Source organism: Teleopsis dalmanni, chromosome 1 (genome assembly GCF_002237135.1).
Source record: "Teleopsis dalmanni isolate 2A chromosome 1, ASM223713v2, whole genome shotgun sequence".
NCBI classification, from domain to species: domain Eukaryota; kingdom Metazoa; phylum Arthropoda; class Insecta; order Diptera; family Diopsidae; genus Teleopsis; species Teleopsis dalmanni.
The window spans coordinates 211,590,536-211,611,796 of record NC_051846.1 but is presented as its reverse complement, the minus strand read 5'-3'; the positions used below and the strand labels follow the sequence as shown (position 1 = coordinate 211,611,796).

General features: G+C 30.1%; 1 protein-coding gene across 1 annotated transcript in view; it reads left to right on the top strand.

Annotated features, from left to right (window-relative positions):
• Nucleotides 1-250: 250 nt before the first annotated feature.
• LOC119671755 (neurobeachin) overlaps nucleotides 251-21,261 on the top strand; it is an 80,421-nt gene continuing 59,410 nt past the window's right edge. The window contains exon 1 of the mRNA XM_038082520.1: nucleotides 251-360. Within this exon, the coding sequence (XP_037938448.1) occupies nucleotides 277-360 (84 nt within the window). The 5' untranslated portion in view covers nucleotides 251-276. The remainder of the gene's footprint in view (nucleotides 361-21,261) is intronic.

Genomic DNA, 21,261 nt, shown 5'->3' with positions numbered 1-21,261 from the left:
TCATAAAAATATCACTGCATATGTTCCATTACACAAAGCATGTCCTCTATGTCTAATAATAATCCATTTGCAATAGTATGGGTATTATGCACATACCCGTGTATTAAATGAAAATGAGTGTGAAATGCTTTTAGGCGCATGCAAAATTCATGCGAAGTTGATTTTAATCTATTGTTATATTTTTCCACATCACAGTTTTTTTTTGTTATTGTGACAAATATTTAACTTAATCTCTTTTATTTCATATATTTTCAGCTCGTGGGTGGCGAATTTGACATGGAATTAAATTTTGTCATACAGGATGCACAGAATATAAAACACATGCTAGAATTACTGGATCATTGTCCATCTAACTTACAGGTAAGATTTACACTGTTTTTATTATATATATGAACTTAATGAAGAAATAGTGAATCATATCAATAACATATAAGACAAAATTGAAATGTGTTGTTATATATGGGGTATAGTATTTCTTAAAATCCTTATAACAGACACATTTACTTGTTTATGATTTATATAAGTTTAAAGCTCTGGACATAATTAGTGTGTTTTCTTTACATTTGACTAAAACCTTTTTTTTTGATATTTGATATTTTTATATTTTAACAGCTTCCCATAAAGGTACGCCCAATTGGTCTACATATATTTTATTTGTGTAATTAGTAACAATCACTTACTTCCCGAATATAGTTCACTTACTTCCCGAATGGTCATAATAACCTGTCTACGTGCTTCGATTGTACACAAATTGAAATGGTCATAATAAACTATAATATGTTAGTCATAATAGATGCAGAAGCATAGAAGCTATCATAGAATGAAATGGCACTGAGTTTCAGCCTTAGGCATTATTTCTTTCCAGGTTCCTCTGTTGCGTGTGTAAAACGTAAAAGCACCAACGTTCCCTTTAATTATAAAGTTGTTCTTTATATCTTATATATATACCTATGTATCTTATATATTAGCTTTTCACGTGATTATCACTGCTCCATACAATTTCTTCTATACATTCTCTTGTTGAAATTAAATAAATTCAGCCTTAATATTATTTTAATACATTACAATGATTCCAATAATTACCATGACAAATAACAAGTTTTTCCACAATTTGGTACATATTAATAATCACTTATGTGTAGATATTTTAAAGAATATTTATTCAATTACTTATTAATTATAATTCTCATTTAGTTTGATGAAATGTGCTTGCAAACAAACCTTTTCAAAAGGTCGAAAATAAATAGTTAAATGCTGTGCTTTTCAAAGATGTCGTCTGTACTAGTGATATGTGTTATCTATATATGTACATCAGAACACTTTCGAATGACGTTTCGAAGATTTTCGGTTTTGAAAAAATCAAGATATAAATTTAATTAAATATAATGGAATGGCGATTATTGCTAATATATTCACAATGCAGAATTTGTTCTCTTTAACTTTAAAATAGAACATGTTGAATTCTAATTTTCAAAAATTTGAAATTCTTTTATGCTAAAAAAGTGTGACTTTTTCTTAATGTATTTTCTGGATTTTAAATACATTTTCGCTATAGTAATCCCTTCCTTATGTCAACGTAATGAACAACATGAAATACCTTTTAGCTTCCACAAAACTTATATATCCTGTACTAATTTTTGCTCTTATCTGTCTTATGTAAATATTTTTTTGGCAGTTTCTATATGCAAGTGTTTATGCATAAGGTTGAGTATATTATTATATATACAAATACCATAGATGATACTGCCTTTAATTTATTTGCATGAAATTATATGTATGTGCCCGTCTACTTCAAAGCACAAATACCGGATTGCAGTCATGTTTCGAGAATGTTGCTTAGGTTGTCCTTTGGTAATTATTTTTCAAAAAAAAAAAAAACTAACCTAAAAATTAAATAAAAATAAACATTAAATTATGGAAGAAATACACTGCATAGTATACGAGCATATGAGGTAGCATAATGTTTTTAGTTGCTTAAAAAGGATATAAAAATATTTTTTTTGTTTTGTGCACTTTTTTTGGCTTAAGAGCCTTGAGCGTTCATTAATTCACGCATGTCTCCTAATACAAAATTACACAAACGTGTTCTCCCATACGTATTCACAATAGCACACAAATACATATGCAAATTGCCATTAAATTCACGTAGTTTACCCAATAGTTGTTGGTAGTGTTGACGTTCACGTTGGCGTTGACGGTGGCGTTGACGTTGATGTTCACGTTTATGTTTATGTTTATGCCTCCATATTTTGTTATTTTATTTCCTTTGTAGTACGTGTTGCTGCATTTTAAATGCGGTTAACTCAGGTTAGTTAGTGTAAACGCATAAAACAAAGTAATTTAGTACAATTGTTGAAACGAAGGTATCAGAACTGGAGCCACATTAAGTGTAAATTTAGTAACAAAATGTTTCACAATAAAAATGTAAGTATTGTAAATCTGAATATTAACTGAAAATTCTTTTGAGAGTATTAAATATACAATGTAATTTAAAATAAAATTTTACAATAGACTTTAAACATATTTTTTGTCATTATTGTAACATAAAATATTTACGTATTGCACAAAATATGTGTGGGTTGATAGGGTATTATACAAGGTATAGAGTATAGCCGCTTTCCAAATATTGATAACCTTATGATTGAAGACCTTTTCGGCCAGATTTTTTTCTTATACCATATATATCGATTAGTATTAAAAGTGGAGTCATATTTCGAATATTGGTAAGCTTATGATTGAAGACCTCTTCGGACAGATTTTTATTGACTCCCAAACTCCCAAATGACGGAGTTTGTAACATTCATATCGTTCATTTTGTGGAATAAAGAATAATTTCTCATATTTATATTATGCGACACACTACATCTTAACGTATTGCCTTGATCAATTGTAAAGAATAAAAGTTACTAAGGTTAGAACTCAAAAAAAAAATAAAAATATGCATATATGGCCCCGGGTAAACTAACTCATATTTAAGCAAAACTGCAAACCAATTGAAGTTTTAATATACAATTTTTAACAGAAATATATTTTATGAAACCTACACACTGCATAAAATTGTTTTAATCCTTTTAAGTGTAATCTATTTAGAAAATACATTTACTGATTATTTAATCAGATTTAATTATTAGCTTTCAACAACAAAATTTAAAAAAAAAATTCCATAATCCAAACGAAAACAATCTGCTATCAATCATTTTTGGGGATGAAAAATTCTCTAATCTTTTTTTGGTGTAACCTTTCAATTTGGAATAACATTGAGCATAATGATACGGCGACACACCCACAAAGTGTAGAATACAAAAGCGTTAAAAAAGCTGTCAATAAAATTTAACTTAAATTGAAGTGAAACAAAAACCGAATCCCTAAATCCATCAATTTGTTCACGTGTTAAGTTGACGAGAGTTTGGTATCGAAACCTTCTATAAAAGCGAGCCGGAATAAAAAGTTCCAGTTTGCGAAAGGTAACACCACCGATAAAGTAAATTTTTAACTTCTCTCCTCAGTTTCGCTTCCTCGGTTCACTATAAAATTGTGGTATGTTATGCGTTTTAGTAGAATTTTTTATACAAGCCGATTAAAGTAAAGGGTAACACTTCCTTCAACACAAAAAAAAAAAATTGAATATAAAAATAACCTCAAAAAAAAAAAATGCAAAAAAAATCGAAAAAATTCAGCTAAAAGTTAAAAAAAAATATTAAAAAGAAAAAAAAAAACCTTAGGAACGAGAAAGGAAAAAAATCGAATTTACTTTATGTTCACAAGTACAAGACCCATAAAAAGGATTTATTACACTTTTCTTCTTTGCAAGAAAAACACTTTTGTTAAATATTTCAGTGTCACTTTATTTTCTTTCTTCTTTCCTACCTTTTTTATTTTTTTATTTCTTTCTTTCTTCTATTCTTACCTTAAGTATATTTTGTTGGTGAAAAAAGGGGTATTTTAAATAAAATATAATAATGCTTTATGCATGTTAAACTTAAATACTTTTAGTTAAAGCAAGGACCACTCGAATTTGCATTGATATAAATTTGCAGATATTTTTTATGAGGTTTTTTATCTTCATTTATGCTCTATACTTTTGTTTTTGGGTATTTCTTGGTTAAATTTTTTTTTGTCAAGTATAAAAGTTTTATAATATAAGATTGACACCTTTACGTCAAGCTAAATTTAACACAAATAGTATTAAGTGTTTACCCTATTTAACATAATTTTTGGCGGTTAGTGTCGGTATGTTGATTTTGGATTGGTTTTAAAGTTAATCGGAATGGAGCTACTTCGGAAAAGTTTACCACAGAGCTGCCAGTAACCGCAGTAGAATATTACCCAAGTTTGTTTTTAAGAAATTCTAATACATTTTTACGACTTCTCTCAATTGTAGTTTTGTAACTATTTGTTTAATATTATTATTTTTGTGGGTTTTATATGTGAAGCTAAGGTTTGAAAAACCATATTACGTTCTAAAATAAAAATTACAGTATAAAATATGAAATCTATCTTAAACTTAAGAGTAATCTAGTGCAGTGCTTCCACATATCTTCAAAAATCTAGTATAAAAAAGGCAAAACAATTTTCAACTTCAGACATTTTTATATATCTTTGAAATTTAGTCACTTATCATAATTTGTTCGTAACTTTCTTACACAAATTTTGGATTTAAGTAAACTTGATTCACTTGAAACTTTTTCTACATGAGAATCTCTCGCACCTTTATTCTATAACAGTGCTGTTCTATTTACAAGATTATAGACTTTTACTCCCATATTCGAAGTAGTCACTTCATTTGGGCTATTTTACCTGCTCAGTCTCCTGTAGCCAGATGTTTAAATATCAAATAAATCAGAATCTTAAGCACCTTTATTTGGAGATAACAATCTTACATCAACAGATTGTAACCCTAATCGACCATATCCGTCTGAAGTGGTCACTTCATTAAGACCTACTACTATACCTGCTCAGTTTCCCGTACTCAGATATTTAAATAGAATCTCGAAATCTTACACTCCTTGATACGGTGACAGTGAGTTTCCAATACGGGTTATGACGTTTATGTTCCGTATTCGAAATGGTTACTGCATTTAAATGTACTACCTGCACCACATTTTGAGTCACTTCATTAAGGCCTACTACTATACCTGCTCAGTTCCCCGTACCCAGATGTATAAAATATCGAAATCTTGCACTCCTTGATACGGTGACAGTGAGTTTCCAACATAGGTTATGATGTTCATCTTCCATATTCAAAATGGTTATCTCAGTTAAGCGTGCTACCTGCATAGAATATTGTCAATCAATGATTTAAAACTTGGTAAATTTTAAATCGTCTCATACGTATGGTTTTTGTTACGATAAAATTAATGCAAGATACAAAATTTTGTATCTGTAACTTACAAAAATACTAAAACACAACGAAACCAAACGCAATACCTCGCTTCACTCACTGTACTCCATTCAACGTCTACTTCTGCATTCAACTTTATATGGACGTTCTTGTGTGCCTATGAGAAAGATAGCTTTGCCTCATCCGAAACCCAAATTATGATGAAGCCAAGAGTTCATTATTGCTTGTCTTTTTAATTCTTTTTTCTTTATTTCTACGAATTCATCAAAACTTGTGTGTGTTATGCATCTGGACAACCAAAATAAAGTCTGTTGGCATATCTGGGAAATAGTCTAGACCTAGGTTAGGTTATACCGGGATCGACAATGGCCCATTGTGTTACCATATAGAAAAAAACTCAGGGTCTAAAACCACCTATAACCTTTAGCAAGGCATAAGATGGTATTCAGTGTCAGGTGCTCTAATTGTTCTAGATTTTGAAGAAAGAGGGCTACTAAAGCTGGGCATGAGCAAAATGAGCTGGGTAAAAACATAGTGGATGAGAGGCACAGCATAGACCTTATATTTATTACAGCTTTGTTAAATTTTCTTGTAAATTTAATCAATTATTTTTTGGTTTGTCTTGTTTTTCTTTTTAATATAATTCTTAAACTTCAAAATAACTGAATCAATTTAGATTTCTTACAGATTTTTAATTATAATTCATATCCTTCTTTATCTGCTCCTCTTATTTAACATTTCCAGTAATTGTCCTACACACATACTCCCGTCAGAAAAACTTTAATAATTATGAACCTCAGAAAAACTTTTCAAAATCTATCATGAAAATTATTTTAAAAATCCAACTAAAACTACAAAATTCTTTGAAAATACTTTCTTGCAAACTAAGAAAAAAAGCAGGAAAAATAAGAGAAAAAGACAAAGGATTTTACAGAAAAGTGAAAAAAATGGAAAGCTTTTTATTTTTCTTAATTTCCTTTTTGCAGTTCGAGCAGAGATTTTTAGTCTGGAAATTCAGTCGTAACCATAGCCTTCGCATGTTTCTTTTGCGATTTTCGTTGTTAGCCTTGCGTCTTAAGATGCAATGCTCGTGGGAGATTAGCTCCTGATTGTTATGAATTCCGCAACATCTTAAGCTGTATTGCGATGTGCTGCGAAAGATTATAAATCGTCGGAAACAAAAATGTTCATCTTAGCATTTCCCAAGCTAAAAGCGATAATCCGCGCGCTGAGATTCCAACAAATTCAAAAACATTTCTTGCGAAAATTATAAACCAAATTTTTTATTAAAAGATTTGCAATTTTTTTTGCTTCACCAACAGACAGAAAGCTATGTTAAGAAATTCTGAGTATTAAAAACGAATGCAAAGAAATGCAGACTGTAGGTAGGACTAGATTTCTGAATGTATTTGTGAGAGGTGAAGGTCACGTTTCACTGAAAAACTGAAAAACTGAAAAACTTCCAAATTCCCGGGCTTAAGTGACAATCTATTCGATTGCTTATGTGCGTAACCCTGTACTCTGTACCCTGTATGTGCATTTGTAGTTGCTTGTGCATTTCGAAATTAAATTGAATTTTATTGATTGCGGAGGTCAACGGAGCGTATGATTGATATTTGTTTGTGGCAATATATGACACAAGCGACACTCAAACCGAAGTATGAATATGTGAAACGATGAAATTTGTTATATGCAAGCGAGTAATCAGTATAATACTTTAAATGGAATTGAAATGGATTTTATTTGCTATCACAAATACTCCTAAGAAATTGAAAATGTTGCAGTTGGTGCGGAAACCAAATAAAGCATTTCAAATACCATGAAATTTATAGTTTGGCAAGCACACTTTAATCAATCTCAAAATAACATGACATTTTCCAATAAAATGCAATTCAAAATAAAATTTAAATTCTCGTATTTAACCAAAATTATAACCCATCAGATAAAACATAGAATTGAAAAAGTTTTGCCATTTTCTGTACACTTTCATGAATTTGGGATGAAATGCTACAAAACAAAAACTTTGTTCTAAAATGAAAATCCTCATACTGACACACAAGAAATCCCGCTTAATTGTATGAATATTTACTTAGCGTTTGCTAAACATATTTTAGGATTCCCTCTACCTCAAAGTTCCCCACTACCACTGGAACCGCCAGTTTAAACGGTTTAAACGGTTTGAACGCACATGTGCAGTTTATTTACTGTTGCGGTTTTGTTTACCAAAGCAAATGTTGAAATGTCGAAGTTCCCACAAGGATGCTCCAGTCTGCGGAACTAAATGCTGTGTCATATCAAACTATTAAACTGTTAATGTTCGTTATTAATTTCAACGCGGCTGGTTGTCTGAACAAAGAAACTTTTGTTTGCTTAATTATTAAAATATATACTTTTCCAAGTCTAAATATGAAAAGTTTCGCAGTTCACGCTTCCACGCACCCATCTCCATATGCAAATAAGTTTTCTTTGTGGCAAGTTTCTATGTGTTTCATTAGCATTATTTTTCTTATTTGTTCATTGTTCAGCCCGCCCTCCGCTCCCCGTCCTCCGTAGTCCTTTTAGTGTGTAACAGTTGCACATACCCGTATTTGCTGTGTAAATAAAAGTGTAACTTCTGTTCACTTCTGTTCTGTTTAGGAGTGCAGTGGAGTAAAGTGCTCTTTGGAATAAAGGTAATTATACAATTGCAATGTGGCTGAGTTGTCGAACATTTTACTTTTAAAATATTCTTAACAACCACAGTGTTTAGATTATTTGTACTATATTATTTGGCAAGATGTTGACTGTTTAAAATGTCGTAGTGTTTATCTTTAAGTGTTTAGATGAAACTTTGGTTCACATCTTCGAAGTTACTAACAGTCATTTATAGTATATATTTGCTCCTAACAATCGTATTTTGTGAACATTATCATTGCCATTTAGAAGTTACTTCGAATGTTTTTTTATTTCAAAACTTTTTATCCGACACCAATGAAGAGCAGAATAAAATTTTAGACAATATGTGTATGTTATCCTTAACAAAACTTTTCCAATCATGTATAATATTCCATTCTTATTATTGCAATAAAATCAATTGTAGTTATTATTTCCAAATTCTTTGATTGCAACTTTAAAGAAGTAGTCATTTCATCAAAATTGTAGAAAGGTATAGTCTTTACTGCATTTGAAGTATTGCTTGTATGAGTTTTAAACAATTTTTAATAATATTTTATTTCAAATTACTACTTTTTGTAGTTTATTATTGATTTTTTCTCAATTAACAAACCTGAAACTGTATTCATCGCGTTGAATTTAGTTAATTTAATAGTTCTATCTTCCAAATTGATGAACAATCTGACCAACTGTCAAAATCGTATTTACCGTAAGACCTGTTTCTTCTGATAGCCCAAGCTAGGCAAATGTCTGGTCTCTCTTGTTTTAAACTGCTTTGATTTTATGTTGGAAAATTGAAAGGCTTTCAATTACAATAGTGACCGGTTGACTGTCCGGCAACACTTCCTCCAGCGGTAAAAGTGAGAATATTCCCGAGATAATGTAAATGCCTCCTACCCTATACCTATCGTATAAGGCGACTTAAAACCTGGCGGCATTCCAATTTTGTTTGAAGTGTGAGTAGTAGTGAGTGAGATTCACTTGCAGCATCCGGTCCGACGTATATATTTGGTATCATGAGTGTCAGTGCCCACAGTTTTGGATGTCCTGACCAATTGAGATTAACAATGTGGTGGTGGATGTGTTTACACTCAAACTTACAAGGAAACAATCATTGTATTTAATTTTATTCGTCATGGGTGCTGTGACGGACTCAAAGATCAGCAGAGGTTGGGTAGACCTCCCTCCTTACCAAGGCGAAAGTTATGAGAACACATAACTTCAATTGGTGTCGGCGTAAAGTCCTTGGCATTTTTAATGAGACGTTTATCCGCGCATTATCTTGATATATGTGGTTTCTAGTACACCGTGATCTTAAGCCTTCAAAACAAGTAAGCAAACTTAACACCACTGGATTCTGTCCGGCAATACTACATCTATTCTTAATGTGATTTGCAATTAGCTTGAAATGCCTTGAGTTATTAAAAAGTGATTTAAACTGAATTTTTTTTCTGGCATTTACAATAATCATAATATAATTCTGTAGACGTTCGGTATAGTCTATTATCTCAATGGGTGCATTGTGATACCGTTCAAAACTTGAAGGGTTTAAAGCTATCTGAAACCTATAATAAAGCTTAATATGCTATTCAAAGAGAAATCTTATAGGTGTCCTTAATGACTTTAGAAAGTAAATACTTACAAAATTTCACTGACGAAGCTGATGTGAAGTAATTTTTTCGTTCTTTTCACAGTCCGTGCCAAGAATCATCAATAGGTAAATTCAATTTTCTGGCATGGATACTTAACTAACAGTGAGTCGTTAGTAAACTCACTATATGCAAGACTGGTATCTTTACGGGATATCTCAATGTCATGGTTGGATTCTTTTTTTTTTGGTTTAAGATGGCCCAACTATCGTAGTTAACTGATAAAATTTTTAGTGGTGAATTTTCGATACTCTAAAACTATTTTTATTTTTTTTTATAACATTTTTTTTTTCAATATTCTCTAATTTCGGAAATCATCTTTGTACCAATTGTAGTTATATTCTTTATCTTATTTATTCAGTTTTTTTGGTGGTTTGTTTGGTAGTTTGTTTGGTAGTTTGTTTGGATCTACATTTCTTTCGTTTTATATTCAAAGTGTCAGGCATTTCAATTGTTTATTCAGTGACACATCTCCTATTGCTTTTTAATAAAAACAAAATACCGAGAAAAGAGGAAGAGGAATACATTACAGACCTAACTCCATCTCAACAGTTGTGTACTATGGTACGTGTTGGTGATAAATATACATCTGTATGCTAATGTATACGCATATATATGCATTACTTTTTCGTATTGATAGCAACCAATTCCATTGAGAATACTTTTTTGTGAAACTGAACTCGAAACTGAATTCCTTAACAGTTTGGCATTCCTATTGCTATTTCATGTAGATACTTATGTAAGTATGTATACATATATATATGTACATAATATATTTTTTTGATATGTTATTGAATCGAAAATTCAATTTAAATTTGCAAATTTAATGCGATATTTGCATTAATAGTTTTGTTATTAGATAAGCATACAAATAAGGGAAACCATGGGTATTCATAAAAGTGAGAAGAGTTGTAAATTTGTCAGGAAATGGTATCTGTAGGTTTGAGAGGTTTGGTTAGCTACATTAGTAACTACCCAAATTTGTTGTAGCAAATCAAATCATAAATTTTATTACTCTTATGTTAGTTGAAGTTTGAAAAGATGACATTTATTCTAATTTATTATTGAAATCTCATAATTTATGTTAGGTAAATATTTATTAAATTTTTTTTTAAATTCTCTATTGTGAACAAATAACTTTCAAATAGAGTAATAAATTGATTCAATATTAAATTATACACTGAAATAATTTTTTAAAGAAAACTGTTGTTTTGTTGCTGAATTAAGTACACAAAAGAATAGCTGGATGTTTTTCAAAGTAAACACTTCGTAAATGTAATATGAGTGTTAATTACAGATTAGGATTAAGTCCTTTTCCGTGTTGCAGACTCCATTAAAAAGTGCAGAGATCATAAAAAAAGGATTTTGTTTGTTAAAAATATCCTGTTGCGAGGAAGCATAAAATAGTTTTGTGCTTGTAATTTCATGCTGTCATAAATAAAAAATGCTCTACATAAAGTAGTGGCAATTAAGTCGTTAAATTAACGAAATTAAGATAAATGAGTGAACAGACAATAGTATTTTAAAAAAGTTGTTAAAGTGTGTATTCAACACAAAGCAAGTACTTCATATAAAATTATAATAATAAATTCTATATGTGAAGTACCCATAGAATTTCTAATTGTGTGCATCTGAGTTTGAGTTCAGTCCTGAGTATGTGCTTTATGGTTTGAGTTTAATTAAGTAGCGCTTAGTATTGAAGTTCTTTTTCAAAAACATAAGAACTTATTTTTCTACTTACTTTGTGTAATTAAATAAATTATTATTGCTTGAGTGCATTTTTATTTTAATTTTAATAACTTTAATTTGATTAAACAGTCAACTTTTAAACTGTGAACTGAACTGCGAATAATATTGTTAAGTATATTAAAACGAAATATAAATAACAAACTTAAGTAACAAATTGTGTCCAGTAACAGGCGATTCAAGTTACTTTCTTGAAATCCGGAAGTTCATAATTTTGCTCATGGATTGTGTACAACTTAGTTGCGTTTTCGAATGCCATAACACGCGCTTCCAGACGATCTTGTTTTACGTTCCTAACGTTAGGAGGTGGTGCCTTAAAATTATTTGTTAGATTTTAAAATTCACACAAAAGAGATAAATTCTTTAATTTACCGTGCAAAAGATACTGATACACAGAAGTATCACCATAATAATTAGTATTAATTCAAAAAACCAAGGAGCCTTCGGAGAGGAAATAAGTTTGGAAATCCAAAAGGACTCACGCGCCTCAGTCACAACAGGGTTTGGCAGCCACATATTGATTTCGCTTTCCGTCTGTAACGATTAGATACAATACTTGTTATGTGATAATTTTTTTTTTTTATCTATCTGAAATGTCAATTTGACACATATTTAAATTTTGAAATGCATGGCATGCTTTTCGATTACAAAGAATAATTATAAGTAATATCTAGTAAGCGATAATTTTTATAGTTGGTTTAAATTGATTTTGTTAAATAAAAACAATATTGAACATTTCTATTTCTCATATTTAAAATGTTATAGTCAATAAATATACAACTGCATATATAACTACAGTAATTTAGTAAACCAAAACTCACAATAGTTTGGCTTTAATGTTTTGAGTATTCACAATAACTTATCTCTGATACTATAGTAATTATTTCGAGAAATAGGTGACTTCTGCAAAAGCTGCAGAGATGTAAACAACAAACACCTTTTTTGTTCCTGTATACTACATAACAAGTAGAGGTTATATCAGTCGGAGATTATTTCATAAATTATGAGCGCACTTTTACAAAGGTTACCACAATTTAATATACTTGAATCATTTAGTATTACAATCAGCGAATTTCACCTAAATGGTTCAGTATTCAAAACTATTCAACTTTATTAACTTATTAGATAAAGTAGACTTACCTATTTACTCTTTTGCACTGTTTGATATAAATGACCTATAAAGACTAGGTTTTTTCAGTCAATTGAGAGCATTACATTCCAGTTGCCTATAAACCCATATAGCAGTACCTATGTGGATCGGTAATGTTTCGGTGAATTGTGCTGTTAGTAATATTCGTGTGCACTATTTGAAAAATATAAATCTCTGTGACTTTTATGTCACATTTTGACCGTTCATCGTTGTTCTAGTTCTCTACGAGTTATTGACGGCTTCCGAATCTATTTAAATTATAAGTATTTTGACTTATAACGCAAGATTTATGATATTATTTAATGAATTAATATGCAAAAGTTGTATTTGCTATAGTTTAGTAAATAATTACTGATAACATTTTGTGTACCTAAATTTTGTAAGAAAATGGTTTAGAAAAAGTGTGTAACGAATTGCTTCTATCTACTGAGTATAATTCACAGTGAATACGCCACTATTGTGAATTTCATGCATATTTTTAATATATTGTGTATTACAATGCTTGTTTAACAGTGAAGCAATTAAAGTTTTAAAGCTGCTTTTTTTGATCCATAAAATTATAAAATGAAAAAAATTAATGAAAATTACTTTTATTAAGGACAACAAAATATTTGTTGTAGTTTAACATAATTGTTAAAAAAAACTTTGTTTTTGTTTTATAAATTGTACGATAATTGCTTTTATGTATATGATTATTTTAATATAAGCTTGCAAAAGTATAAAATATAATTATATCTGCCTTTATTGATCCCAAAAATACGTATTCGTTCATATATATATTTATATATTATATGAACTCATGCGTAAAAAATAAATTGGATATTAACAATGGAGATTATTGTAAAATATTCAAATTTTTGTAAAAGAAAATTTTATTCAGCAAAATCATTTTGTTATTGGTAGTTTAAAATTATTTAAAATAATTGAGTTCACAATACAGCAGATTATTATTCAAAATTAATTAATTTAAACCAAATACTGCGCTTTGGTTGTATTAACTTTTATAATAGACTCGTGGCCAATAGAAAACATGATTGAAATGAATTGAATTTTCTTTTTCTATATAAAAGTAAATAACATTTTTTTTGTTGGTATTTCCGTAAATGAATTGCACTCCATTTTAAACCGAAATACCAATAAACTTCACTAATAAAAACGATTACAAAAACTTTAAGTGGAAATGCTGTTGTGTTCCGCTTTCAATTTTCATGCAAATTGTGGAAAATTCTTTTGTTGGTTGTTTGGTGTAAATACGAAAGCAGACAAAAATTTTCATTTACAGTATGGAAGCAAATCAAGGAAAACACGAAAAAAATGTGAAAGAGAAAACAATTGTAAGCAGAAAATGCAAAACGCAAAACAATAGTGGAAAATTAACATTTAAAGTGAATTTCGTTTGCATTGTTTTAGGCTGCAAGACAGGAATTTTTAACAAAACAAAAACACAAAAGAAAATATAATTAAAGTTCAATTAAAGCAAAATATGTGATGAAAAACATAAAGAGTGAGTACTACTTAAGCTTCAGAAATCATATATTGCTAAATCATTTTAAGAAATAAAACCCAATGAAAATATGATGTAGTTCATGCTACTGTGAATTGTCAATCTCTCATTCTATTGTGAACACTTCAACGTTGTAAAGCATGCTAACAACTACTGTGAATAGTCAACTCAAAAAATTATTGTAAATTAAGAAAGCGAAGTAAGCCGTTTGAGTAAACAAAATTATGATTTTTTGTATCGTGTGAATACACAATCTTCGTATCTTTCGGATCTTTAAATCTTTTAGAAATTGTAAGCAGTTTTCTTTTTTTCTCTTTGCTTGTTGTAACACGAATTAGTGTCTAAATCACTTTTAGTCAATAATGCCTGTAATCAAGTGGTCTATTGAATTATGATAAGCAGTTACAAGCTGTTGCAGTGATTCTATAGAAGTATAGTTTAAAGCCTAGCACATCTGCCTGAATGCAATTCCAAATTAGTGTGAGCATTCACAGAAACTAACAATTTCATCACTATATCTTTGAAGTACTTTACCATCATATCGACTCTCAGGCTTTTGTGATATCATCCATTTTAATACACCATGTGTAGAAATTTTTTAATTTGAGGTGCAGCAGCATGACCTTAAGAAACACAACCGCAAAGTAGTTTAAATCTAATTACTCTTTATAAAGAAGAGATTTATTTTTCACTCCCATCTTTATATAGATGTATTAACATTTGATTGGAGAAAAACTTTTTATCACTTTTTTTACTTTTGAGATTTCTAATATTTCTTTAAATATTAACTTATTTTATAATTTTTAAATAAAGATAATTATTTTATCTTTTTCTTTGAAATATCACCAATCATCTTCAGCAATGACTTTTGAACTTCGAGTTTATCACTGAAAAGTTAAGCTTTGTTATGAAATTTCGTATCCTTCTAATGTTTGCCTGCCAATTACTTATCCTGGGCCATATATTCCACATAATAGGTAGTTAGTAGCTTGTTGTCTGTATGTGGGCAGATACCAGGCACGTCTTCATATCAAAATTAAATTCAGCATTGTTCATGCGTTAAAGCTACCACGAAAATTTATCACGAATTGTTACGTTAATATTAATATTCCTTCGGCCAAGTCGACTACCAAGTCGGAATGAGAAAGCGAAGGTACAAGGGAACGAAGGAACCTGGATGGATTTAAGCATTTGTCATGTACTATATTGTAGGTGTGCATACATTAGCAAAGCAAATATAATTGAATTAAGCGCGTTGCCATACAAATTGTAGCTTCAGCCAACCAAAATTTACATATAAAAGCCGAAATGATTAAATGCCACAATCCTTTGTTGCTGACTATTTGCTGTTAGTGTGACTCATATAATGATATATGTGCAGATAGAGAATGGATTTAGTAGGGCATTGTTATGTAAATTATAGTAAGTTTATTTGGAATACAAATTAAGACGAATAGCTGTACGAAATTATGCCGTTTACCGTTCATGTCGTTAGGGACAATAAATAGAGAAGATAGAAGAATTAAAAAAAATTTTGGTTTTTTGTAGAATCTACTCGTGCATTCAATTTTTCTATATAACATTTAATTAATTTATTTTATTTAGCTACTGCAAATTTAATTAATCTGTAAAACAGCAAAAAGTTGTCAAGTCAAAACTAAGTTGTGTTTTGTTTAAATGTTCTCAACTTTTGCATTCACATTTCATTTAAAGGACTTTAAAACCAAAATAAAAATGTTGGCTTGGTTTGGAGTAACAATTTAATTTTGTATTCCACATAATTACAGAAAGTTTACATTGCAAGTCGAACTTTGTAAACAACTAATCAAGCAGGCCCACACCTACGAGTTCCGAACTATCTGTACGAGTATGCAAACTTTTTCTTTGTCCTCGGAGGAGCCATTGGATTAGATGTGAGAGTGGCCTCATGTTGGTGCATTTCAGCATTTCAGAAACTTTGTAATTGTAATGTCAAATTTTTTGAATTCAATTTTGTTATTCGTATTGCTTGTTTTAGTTGAAATCTCAGTTCTCAGTTCTCAGTTCTTTTTGTGGATATTTTATATGTTATTTTTGTGTTACTGTGTGCATGACTGACTACTAAGAGGACCAAGAGTTTGAAGTACGTCAAACGTTCCAGGCTAGTGGCTATAGTTTGGCAAAAGTTGGATGAATTAAAAATTTGCATTGTTAGGGAAGTAACAAGAAGAATGTAATTATTTTTTAGTTTTATTTTTGGTTTCTCTATTTTTATTTCTTGGATAATATACATACAATTGCAGGAAGTAAGACCTCACTTTTTAAATATATTTTTGTTTGGGTGAAATTTTAAAATCTTAAAATTAAGATAATATTAAATAACGAATTATAGTAGGTATATGTTAAATTTAAAGAAATTTTATAAAACAATATATAAAATGACCAAGTTGAGTAATGAATAAGTTTGTAAAATGCAGTTTTAACCACATGAAACCATTAAATGTAGTTGCTTGTTATATTTCCTCAACTGAAACAGATTCTCCTTATTATCACTATTATTATACAAAACATAATAGGGAGCACCTTTATTCGGACTTAGACTGATTTTCTTAGGACTCAGTATTACTTTCTGATAGATTCAAACATTAACTGCTCGTGGCAATGCAGTGAACACTGTATCCAGCACTATCCATAACTACCGAAGGATTTCTTTCACATTGGCTGTATGCAGAAAAGTTTTAATCTTCTCCATATCGATGTTTAATTATTCTGACTCGTGGATTAATTCTTTGTCGACAATTTTGTATCTATAATTTATTCGAGCAGGGCATTATCTAAGAATATTTGTCAGTTGTCAAAAGACAGTGTTATCACGAATCCAAATTGTTTTTAAGTCGGATCTCTTCGGATTTAGAAGATATTCAGAAGATATTAGAAGATTTAGAAGAAAGTGACAACTGTAAGTATCATTATCTGCAAGATTTTATCCCCTGACATGGTTCCTATTCTTCGTCAATCTGTTAGCAAAGCCGTGAAGTAGTAAAGTAGTAAATTTAAATTGTTAAATTTTTTTATAACCAAAATTAGTAACTTATCTTTTGTTATATTACATTTGCTTCATTCTTTTGTTTTCTTTTTTTTCAAAAAACATTTAATTTTTTACAAATGTCGCGTATTTAGTGTTACGATTTATTCCTCATTTCCTGCCATTCTTAGTTTTTGCTAGTTTAGGCAAAAGCAGAAGTAGCTTTTCCGCATTTGCCAAGTGACGTACTTTGCTAGGAAAGAGGTTGCAATGTGAATGAAGCTGCATGTAAAGTGCTGCATTTGCATTTTTATTTAAATATGTTTTTTTAATGTTTTCTCATTATATTTAGAATACCATTTGCCAGCATTAATAAAAACATTGTGGTCCTGTTTTCCCTCCGGTAAATATTTCTTTGGAGTTTCCATGCAAAGTGAATTGCTTTACTTAAGTAAATGATGTTCTCACCTATATTTGATGTAGAATGGCGGAGAATTCACATCTTACTGGCATTTATGCATAAATGGAACTGGAGCGAAAACAAGAGTAGTGCTTATTAGAAAAATAGGTTAAATATTCTCACAGTTTTCCTTTCTTATGAATATGCATATGCGATGTAGGTATAATACACCATATTTTGTTTCTTAAGTGCTAGTCACAACTGTTTGGAACAATAAGTATAAAAATATGTTTTGCTTTAAAATTCCTACACTATATCGAAACAAAACAATCGGGAAAAAAATATTTTTATAACTCATAGAAAGTATAACCGATGAATTACAGATAAACACCTTTTTAACTTAAATGCAAATGTGCATTCCTTCATTCCTTAAATTTAAATATAAAAACATTTGAAAATTAATCCCTTAATCGGAACGTATTTAAGCACTAAAGTACTGATGCTGATAAACAAGAAGAGATCATTCCAAAAGCTTGTGTTTCTGTAAAATACGCTAGGATACCCTTTCTCGCAAAGATATCCGCTATATCGATTCCCTTTATTTGAACGACGATTACGCAATTGAGATATGAGAATTGTGGAACCTCAGATCAGCTTGAATTTAATTGTTCAAAATTGGTTAAATTTGATTTGACTTTGATGCGCCAGTTTCTATAATGCTGCAAACTTGAGGAAAGTCTAAGCTTGGAGTCAACTCTATGTTCGGTGTCATATCGACTCCGAACATGGTGCGTGGCTTGTAGACAGGCTCTTGTTCAAGATAGAAAGTAAGAAATTTAGTGGAGTTACGCCTCATGGTTTCAAGCAGCATGGAGAATTTCGGAAGAATCCCGACCACATATGAAGTATATTTTGGCAAGTGAAAACAGGTACTCCTTGTAGATACTCCTTGTAATTCATCTATTTTAACGCCTGATCGTGCTTGGCTGTCAGTTGCCACGACTCAGAGAAAACTGTTCTAACTGTGCAGAGTAGCACTCTTTTTTGCGGTCTACTCGAACTGCCGTTATATCTGTTGCGATTACAAACTCACTCTGTATGTAAATAAAATGGGAAGTAGCAACATTACATAGTTAAGTAAGATGGTTACTTGTGAAATCAACCCTTTGAGAGAGATTTCACTATATTACGCTCCTGAATTTAAGAAAAAAACTTTCGTTTCAAAATCTATCAGATACTTTCCATTAATATGGAAAACTATTTTTAATCCTAAACTCTTCAAAAGTTTATTGCTCTCAACAAATAATACCTTCTCTACTTATATGCTTTTATCTAATACACCTCCCTAAAGTAATTCAAAAATTTTACATTTCATTTTATTCTATACGTTTTTATCTATTTTTATTGCATCGTATTTATTAAAAGGACATTATGCAAATTTTAAATAAATCACATCGTTTAGTCCTTTACCCTTAGTGCAAATATGCACAGCATTTTATTTAACAAATTCTATTTTGCAATTTATTAGATTTTGAGTATCTGTGATTTTCCCCACTTGCCTGCTGTGGTTCCTACTTCACAGCACTTCCAGCACTTCTCACTGCATATTTGCTTTCTTTGTGTACATCCACAGACATGTATCAATAAAAAAAAATAGAGTAGAGGAAACAGAAGGCGCCAGTAAGTGGAGAATATAAAGCAGTAACCTGCGGGCAGCGCCGTATGTTGTTGCCAACGTTGGCAGTCTTAAACAGTAAATTTCCGTATCAGTCAAAGCAGATTTCCTATTTGAAATGCACGAGAATATTCTTTTTCTACGCAGAGTACTAGGCAGAGAGGAAGACGAAGTTTCACAATACTGAAGCAGGGGTACAGGGGTAAAAAATTGCATTTGAATGCAATCCAGAGTAAAACGATAGCAGCTCAAAGATCTAAATAGGAGCCAGAAACTAAGAAATGTAAATAAATGTACTACGAAGATAGGAAGTAAAAGACTTAAATTAAAAGTAAATAATGCAAATGCCTTAAAAAAAATAAATTTATTGAAATTCGATTTAAAGTAGACGATTTCGATATTGCTTAAGCTGTCTGTGTAGATTGATTCCGATATATTCCATAAAGTTGAATACAAGGACAGGAAATAGATTAAATAACCAAAAAAAAAAAAACGGAAAGTCAAAAGAGCGACAAAGAGTAATGTAAAAAAATGTCATTACTTAACGACTGGAAATTCTAAAAATAAAAATAAAATGAAATCAAAAATACACTTTTTTCTTCAATTTTATATTAAAGAACAATTTATCAGGATATATTTAATACACCAGAGCTCATCAAAAATAATGGCATTCCAATTAATTAGGAATTTAATTTAATATTTTTTATCCTTTCCTTTATTGCTATGCCTATTTTCTGTGCTTCTTACTGGATATCACATAACATCGAAAATTATTCACTCCAACTGCAATTGCCCAAAAATTTAACCTTTACTCCACTGAAATTACAAAAGCAAATTAATATTCCAAATATTTTAAGAAATTTACAACAAATACAACTACGGCTTGAATAATTTTTTGTATAAAATTCTTATTTACAATTCAGTTATGACGGAAATAACACAAAGCCTATTATTACAGAGCTGTAATGGCGGCTGTCTCCTTTTCCGGTTCTGGTGCTTGTTTAATGAAATCCGCAGTCTCACGCTGCTTCTTCTATCCTTGCCTTTTCCCTTTATTACAACAAAGTGGAACGGCGTCAATTCAACTTAAGTTTTGTATAAATTTTTCCTTTTTTAAATTATAACAGCAAATAAAAATAATAAAGTAAGACATTGACAAAAAGTGTGCCTAAAACAGAAATTTAATTTAAAAACCTCTTAGGGAATTATACACAAAAAAGAAAAACTTAGAAAATATTAATAAGAGTGAAGGAAGGAAATGCACGAAAAAGTGGAGTAAGTTAATAAGGCAACGGGACTCTTAAAGAAAATATTTTGAGTTGACAAATTAAATTAAGTGAACTGCATTAGGACAATAAACTTTTTATTCTATATTTTTTTTATTCTCTTTTTAAGTAATATTTAATTAATTTTTTAAATAATAAAAAGTACTATCTCTGTTAGAATACAAGTTTTATATAGTTAAAACGAAACCACAAACAGAAACCGAAGCTAAAGCTGAAGCTAAAATGCTTCATTCTATGTCAATATAATACAGCTTGTCCGATTTACATCGACTTAACATAAACCCTCTCGTATGGCAAATCGTTTCTGCCTCTGAATTATGGCGAATACTTCAGTGAATCAAGCCTATGTTGGTTATCTATTGGTAATTTCTTCGATTAGCTTATACCCAAGCCTCGCTTAGGTTTATTTGTTTCATTGTTCCTCGAAATTATGCTTTTTTGAGGTTATATTTTTTCATTTTGTCTATGATCGTAACGAATCGGTTTATGGTTATAATTTTTTTGGGAATTATTTCATCGACTATTGTTTCAGATGCAACATCACATGCAGATGTTTCCGTCTGCATCTTTTTATATACATTTCGATTCGTTGACTTTATTGATTTGAAAAAAATATTTTGAAAAGTATCCACAACTAAAAACGAATTGAGTTAGATAATGCATATCTAATATGTTGGATTGTATTATTATATTATATATAAAATATATAATATTAAAGTTGACAAATTTTAAAAATAAAATAATAAATAAATGTAATTCTTAATTCTAAAACATAAGAAGAACATTGAAAATGTGATCAATTTTATTTCAAAAAGAATGCTGTTGTTGCTGTTTCTAACCCAACTAAATAAATG